The 7704-nt window shown below is 40.4% G+C and overlaps 1 protein-coding gene across 1 annotated transcript; it reads right to left on the minus strand.

Moving 5' to 3' along the window:
• Positions 1-1332: 1332 nt before the first annotated feature.
• LOC138372676 (zinc finger protein 883-like) lies at positions 1333-7080 on the minus strand. The gene is made up of 2 exons (XM_069338179.1): positions 6795-7080; positions 1333-1634 (listed from the first exon to the last, which is right to left on the minus strand). Exons 1-2 carry the CDS (start codon positions 7078-7080, stop codon positions 1333-1335), a joined length of 588 nt encoding a protein of 195 aa, XP_069194280.1.
• Between the last annotated feature and the right edge of the window lie 624 nt (positions 7081-7704).

The raw sequence follows: 7704 nt of genomic DNA on the forward strand, positions 1-7704 counted from the left end.
TTGGCTCTCCACGTATCCTCGCCTCCATGTGGTTCCTTGTTTTTCCAGTCAATCCTTCCGTGATTGAAGTCCCCCATGATAAGCAGGTGGGATCTATTTCTACAGGCAGCAGAGGCTGCCCTCTCAATTATAGTGTTAACTGCCATGTTGTTGTTTTCGTACTCGTTTCCTGTGTGTGTGTGTGTGTGTGTGTGTGTGTGTGTGTGTGTGTGTGTGTGTGTGTGTGTGTGTGTGTGTGTGTGTGTGTGTGTGTGTGTGTGTGTGTGTGTGTGTGTGTGTGTGTGTGTGTGTGTGTGTGTGTGTGTGTGTGTGTGTGTGTGTACTTACCTAATTGTACTTGCGGGAGTTGAGCTCTGGCTCTTTGGTCCTGCCTTCACAACGGTCAATCAACTAATGTACAGGTTCCTGACCCTACTGGGCTCTGGCATATCTACTCTTGAAACTGTGTATGGAGTCAGCCTCCACCATATCACTTCCTATTGCATTCCATTTGTCTACTACTCTGACACTGAAAAAAATACTTTCTAACGTCTCATTGGCTCATTTGGGCATTCAATTTCAACCTATGTCTCCTAGTGTGTGTGCCCCTTGTGGTAAATTGCCTGTCTTTATCAACCCTATCAATTCCTCTGAGAATTTTGCATGTGGTGACCATGTCCCCTCTAACTCTTCTGTCTCCAAGTGACGTGAGGTTTAATTCCCGTAGTCTATCCTCGAAACATCTACAACTGGGCTAGAGTCAGTGTCCTCCTCTGTCAAATGTCCAAATCTATTTTAGGTAGCTACTGAATACACAGGGAGGGTATTAGGGAGGGCACTTTAACACAAATCCCAAATCCTTTGGGATTTGTGTTAAACCTTGGTTTGTGTCTCGGAGAGGCTGAAGGATCCAGTAAGTTCAATAGAACTTCGGTTTCAACTCTTTTGTCCATGTCGTAGCTCAGTCGATAAAGGTAGCGTCTGGCATGATCTCGCACCTAGGTTCGAATCATCGTCACGGCCCTATTGGATTTGTTCATATGATACATACGCTATTTTGATTTCTGTGTGCAATGAAGTGAGGGCGAAGAGGGAAAACGGCCTATTGACATAGCTCGAGTGCATGGGGGGATGGGGGGGGGGGGAGGGGGAGGAGTTGTGTAAAGCCCTGGTTTGTGTCTCGAAGAGGCTGCAGGATCCAATAAGTTCTGTAGAACTTCGGTTTCAACTCTTTTGACCATGTCGTAGTTCAGTCAATAAAGGCATCATCTGGGATGATTCGGAAGTAGGTTCAAATCCTTGTCACAGCCCTTGTGGATTAGTTATCATATGACATATTATGGTTCCACGTGTTTAAAAAAAAAATCCACACTCAGCACATTCAAAAGGTCGTTCATCCGTATACACCATCCTGTGTGTCTTCATACTTCCCAGATGCTTGAATCTCTTGCAATACTCTGACTCTGGATTTCCATGAGGTTTGTCACCTGAATGCACTAACATGTGAGTCTTCATGTATTCAAGGTGACGGAATCTTTTTTCACACTCTGGACGCTCGTGAAGTTTGTGACCTGAATGCACTAACATGTGAGTCTTGATATTTCCAAGAAGACTGAATCTCTTCCCACACTCTGGATACTCATGAGGTTCTTTACCTGAATGCACTAACATGTGAGTATCCATATTTCGAAGATGCTTGAATTTCTTCCAACACTCTGGACACTTATGAAGTTTATCACCTGAATGCTCTAACAAGTGACGTTTCATATTTCCAAGAAGAGTGAATACCTTCCCACACTGGTGAGTCTTCATCTTCTTTATGATAGGTGCAGTTTATGTTAAGGTTTTCTCAGGGTAACTGCACGAGTGGGAATAGAGGGACATGGTCAGGGTCCTGCGTCAATGTTGACGGTTAGGCAAGACTTGAGTGATGTTTCTTAGAGTTAAACTTTATGTGAGCACTTGGAGGTCAGTGGTGGTGTTTCTTCTTTATGACAGGTGCAGTTTGTCATGGCATTATGCTTCTATCTGGACACTCACTAGCTGATGCTGACAAAATGGCTCCGACGCGCAGATAAGCGTTCCAATTTTTTTTTCTAGTTCCATATTTTTGTTTTCCTTCTTCTTGTATTTTAATTATAACTGGTTTTCTACATCTACCAGCTATATTTTTTCTTATCTTTTGTAATTAAAGAATGTACTTGGAATTCATTCTTAATACATAACACCATACAATTATATATATATTTTTTAAGGAATCAGTTCTCTCCTTATGGATGCAATAAGTTTACCTGAGAACCACTGACACTCAAAATCAAAATCAAAATGTTTATTCAGGTGCAGACTGTTACCTATCATACGTTACGGCTCGTGACCCTACAACAGCCAACTTTAAAAAAGGTCTAGGGTTACTAAAAAACTGCCGTTCACAAGAGAGGGTCACCAGTATAACCCCTTAATAAGTAATGAGCACTTTGTTAAAATTTTCCTTTAGGACTGAAAAATTATACATATACTTATAATATATATATTGAATATAGTATAATATAAAAACACAGATGGTAAAGTTAACTTATACAACAAACCAAAAGTATTGTCATCACACTTAATATATTATAATAAAATATGGCACAACAACAAGTAAACAGACTTATCTCCCACATATTATTCCTTCGAGTCCCTTGAAGCTACTGACTCTCGCTCTGTCACTACCCATAATCCTCTCCTCCTCTGCCTCATCCAGGATGAGGGATGGAAACTAAAGACTTTTTAATATTTAAAACTAATTGAACAACCACTTGTTCTCAAAACACATAAGAATGCAAATTACATATAATAGTTACTTGCAAAATATATAAGTTCAATGCCACCTGCTTAATTATAGTAAACAAACAATTACATAAATTTAATAAAAGTGACATCTGGAACTCCCAAACTGAACAGGTCCAGCAATTCTAACTTCCCGAATCTAACAGGTATTAGACGTGTGAAGAGCAACCGCGCTCCTGTCCCCACTGATGCTGCCACACCACACGATAATTTACAAAAATATAATGTGTGTACATATATGATGAAATGGAACAAAAGTTTATTTTAAATTTATATACGTATTCAGCTAGGAGTACGTAACACTTCCACCTCCAAGAAAAAAAATGCAATAGATTGAAGATCAATGGCATTTTTTCAAAGTAAAACGTATGACACTTGAGATTTATGGTATTAATTACACCAAACATGTAAAAGTAATAAGAACACATTTCTGGACAAAAATGAAAACACTCCAAATATAGTCTTACAGGAAACTCAGAAATTTCAGTCTTATGACTATGTTCTACATATGTGTCACTGGAGTATGCAAATTTATCTCTCCAGGGTACTATCTCATTTATTTCACTTTGTTTCAGATCATATTTCACACGCCTATCTACAACATTATCATTATTAGCACGAATAGAATTGTCAATAAAGGTAGCTGCTTTCTCACAGTTATCACGGCAATTTATCTTTCTATCTGTTGCTACTGTTTCTCTAAGATCAGTCCCGTATTTCCATGTGCTTCCTTTTCCACATGGTGAATTTTTCCAAGACAGGCTCCATTTTCCATTACTTCCCTTTTCTGGAGCTGAACTGCTTAATTGAAGCTGACTGGATGTTGAGTAGATTTGGGACTTCTCCTGGGTGTGCTCTGACACAGACATCTGCTCTTCATCACTCTTGATCCTCTGTGGAACACATACTCTCGCCCAATGGATACTAAAATTAGAGAAATTAGCATTAAACCTCACAATTATGTATATAACTTTCCCATTCATAGAACCTTCCGAAACACAAGACACCGACTTAGCAAACCTTTGACCTTCAAACCAAGATAAGTGCAAAGACTACCTGATCGAACTGACTCAGATGATCCATAAGGAACACAGAAATCAATTGCCTCATAACTCTGTCATAACGATCAGTGAAAGAAAACAGGCATATGCCTAGGCACCAAATCTCAATCATAACTCTCAAGACAAGTTCACACCTCCTGATGGTGAACTTGAACACAACACACACTTTCATCAACCGTCTAGTCTGCCAGAAGACTAAATAAAACATGCCGAAAACTTTACAACCCTCACCATCACTTCCCAAGTGATTTACGTCTGATGACAACCAATCAACCAAGAGGTTTAAGGGTCTTAACATCTTGAAGATGCACAGCAGATTACCTGAGAAACGCCCAAGGACAATCTGAAACCCTTCACAATGATTAACACTAGGTAGGATAACCTGATCCCCCAACTTGAAATACACACCTGGAGCCTCAAACATCTGCTCCCCAGTATGATTTAATCCTTCACCGACAATATGACTCTGAAAGTCAACTCCAATATGACTCTGAAAGTCAACTCCAATATGACTCTAAAAGTCAACACCACACTTGAGTGGAACATACACTTTTATCACTCGTGCATCAAAATTAACTGGGTCTGAATATAGAGACACTGCTCTAGTATAACTCACCACTTCCTCAGAACTACTGGTTGCACAACCTACTTGAGTAAACTCTCTCTGCTCAACCACAAGGCTTGACAAAGATGTCCCACAGTCCATTACTTCACAAGAAAATGGCTCCTGCAGAATAAAAGTAGATTTCAACATCCTACACACACTCTGACTCAATGTACCCTTTGAGAAATACTTACTCCACATGGAATAAGAATCACAACTCCGCAACTTAGATCCACATGATACTTTACCACTCTCAATGATTTTACCAAAATTTCCTCCCATGACTTCTGGAGCTGCTCGGAGTACTGTCTGCTCACAATCAATAATATCACTACCAAGCTGGGTCACATCCTCACAGACAACTGAAGAGGGAGGCTCAATGGGTCTCCATCTACTCAACAGAAGCTGATCCTCTGGCTGCTTTCCCACACTCTCCAGAACTGGATCTACAGTACAGACTGTCTCCTTGCTTCTCTCTGAAATCTTAGGGTCAGTTCTACTCAATACACTTAAATTAAGGGAATCTGAAACGAGCGGGCAAGTACCAGGTAGTTTTACCTCCTCCCCTATTATATCACCTTGACTAGGGTGAGGCGGGGCCTCTACAACGGACTTACTCTCGACAACTGATTCTAAACTTGGAGTGAGCGGGAATACTTCTGCCAACCCGACATCTTGTCCTAAACCATTCACTTGGCTGGAATACAGAGTCGTGGCTTTTAAGTTTCTCTCAACTCCTGGCACAACGTTCGTAGTGAGCGGGCAAGACAATGGTACATGGACATCCTTTCCCAATTTATTGGAATAAAACAGAGTCATAGTACCAGGCTTACTCTCAACAACTAGGTTGGCCACACAGGAATCTGGAACAACCACATCCCACTTCTCCACTGAAGGAGTACTGGTTACTGGAACAAATGCTTGAGTAACAACATTAGAACTGACAACTGGATTTATAATAGTACTGATATCAGCACAGGTAGAATGGACAAAACCATCTACTACAACAAGTTGTTCATTCATGGAACTAATTTCAGCACAGGCAGAATAAACATGGTCTGCAACTGGCTGTTTACACAAACGGGGATCAATCTCACCCATAACATGATTTATGGCCACATCATTACCCAATATAACATCCACACCTGGGATGGGCAACTGTGTACTAACACCCACAGTGCATAAACTTGGTGTAATGGTGGATCTGAAATTAATGTCTATTAGAGGTACAGTTTTACATCCTGCAACACTCTGAGGAACAACAAACTTTCCTGTCTCTCTCTTTTCAACATCAGAAAGAATACTGGATGAAATTATGGTTTGGGAAGCACCTGTAACACGAAGAATAACCACTGGCTTCCACTTCCCATTAATACACAAAACTTCACCTGAAGACATATATGGTGAATACTGTTTCACCCAATTGGGGTTTACAGATACATGTTTATTAGTAAATTTATTTTGCACACCTCTACAATAAATGAGACCAGTTGGTCGTAACTCAGGGTGCAATATAAAACAGGAATTAATTCCATGGCCTTTTCTCTTACAATGGGAACAGGACCTTACAGTGGACACACTGGTAGAACCAACCGTAGGTTTAGAAATAACCTTATTATTATTTGACATTCCTGACAATGAAGTTGCAGGGTTAGGTTTTGTAAGAGAAGAGCTCATGGGAGTAACTGAGGCACTAGGACTGGATGGATTCTGATAAGGATTTTGGTGAGCATTATAATTTACTGTACGACTAGACTTAGGTCAAGTGGCCGTAAACTGGGCCTTAGTCAACAACTCATGCTCATCCGCGAGCTTTGACAGCTCATAAATGTCTGTTACATTCGTTTTTTCTGCCATAAAAGTAGACAACTTGTCTGGGAGACATGACAATACTTCTTCCATGATAAGGAGATTCTTTAGAGCATCAAACTCAGTTACTGAAAGTGACTTTAACCATCTGTTGCAAAAATTCGTCTTCTGGCGAGTAAAATCTGCTATTGTCTGATCACTTACCCTCCTTAGGTTCCGAAACTTCTGCCTGTGTGCCTCTGGATTTAATTGATACGCATTTAAGATGCTTTTCTTTACAAATTCGTAATCAAAGCTATGAGCGTCAGGTAGGGATGTAAAAACCTCCTGACTACGCCCCTTAAATTGAGACTGCATAATGGCTACCCACTGATCCCTTGGCCAGTTCATACTGATGGCAATTTTATAAAAATGTGCAAAGAAAACCTCAGGATCCTCCTCATTGAACTTGGGTAGCTCTATATACTTATTCATCCTGATGGGATTATTATCACTATTTGTTGAAACATTACTAGTATTTCCATGCCCAGCTGCCATACACTGTGTTTCAAGCTTGAAGTTAGTCTCAGCCATTTGTTGTTGAATCTCTAATTGCCTAGTTTGTTCCTCGGCTTGTTGCTTCTTTGTGGCTTCTAGTTGCAACTCAATTAAACATCTTCTATTTTGTGCCTCAAGTTCTAAACGCCTAGTCTCAAGCTCCCTCTGCTGAGTTTCAACCTCTAACTTTTTCTGTTCCTTTTGAGCATCAAGCTTAGCATATGCTATTTGCGCTTCTAACTCAAGACGCTTTAACGCCATTTGCTCACTCGTCTCTTCTCTTAACTCCTCTAGAATTTCTTCCTCTAACTCTCCATTCTCAACAAAATGCGTCACAATGACTTTCAATATTTGGGCTTTAACCATTCTATTGTTGGCGGTCAAATCCAAATGATTTGCCATTTGTATTAACTCAGTCTTTTTTAGGCTCTGAATCCCTTCAAAGTCTGGGTGAGCCAACAACGACACAACTTTCTCCTCCATCGTTACTAACACTTGGCACTTAATTCACAACAATAACTAAAACAATGGCACTGCACTACTCTTCACTGTAAAATTGTCACCACACTGAAAATTCGCTTGGCCTCACTGCACAAACAAATATATAGGATGACTTACCTCAAAATCGTGAAACGTTGTTACTTGACACACAGGAAGGCTTGCTTGGCACATGGAATAGTTCTTAAGAAACACACAGACACTTGACACACTGGTACCTAGGAAGGCAAGGTTAGATTAGCACAGTTAAGTTTAAGTGGGAACAATATTTCCTGGCACAGGCCCCCATAACTCTTTGTTACCTATCGTACGTTACGGCTCGTGACCCTACAACAGCCAACTTTAAAAAAGGTCTAGGGTTACTAAAAAACTGCTGTTCACAAGAGC

Source organism: Procambarus clarkii, chromosome 39 (assembly GCF_040958095.1).
Source record: "Procambarus clarkii isolate CNS0578487 chromosome 39, FALCON_Pclarkii_2.0, whole genome shotgun sequence".
In the NCBI taxonomy this organism is placed as follows: domain Eukaryota; kingdom Metazoa; phylum Arthropoda; class Malacostraca; order Decapoda; family Cambaridae; genus Procambarus; species Procambarus clarkii.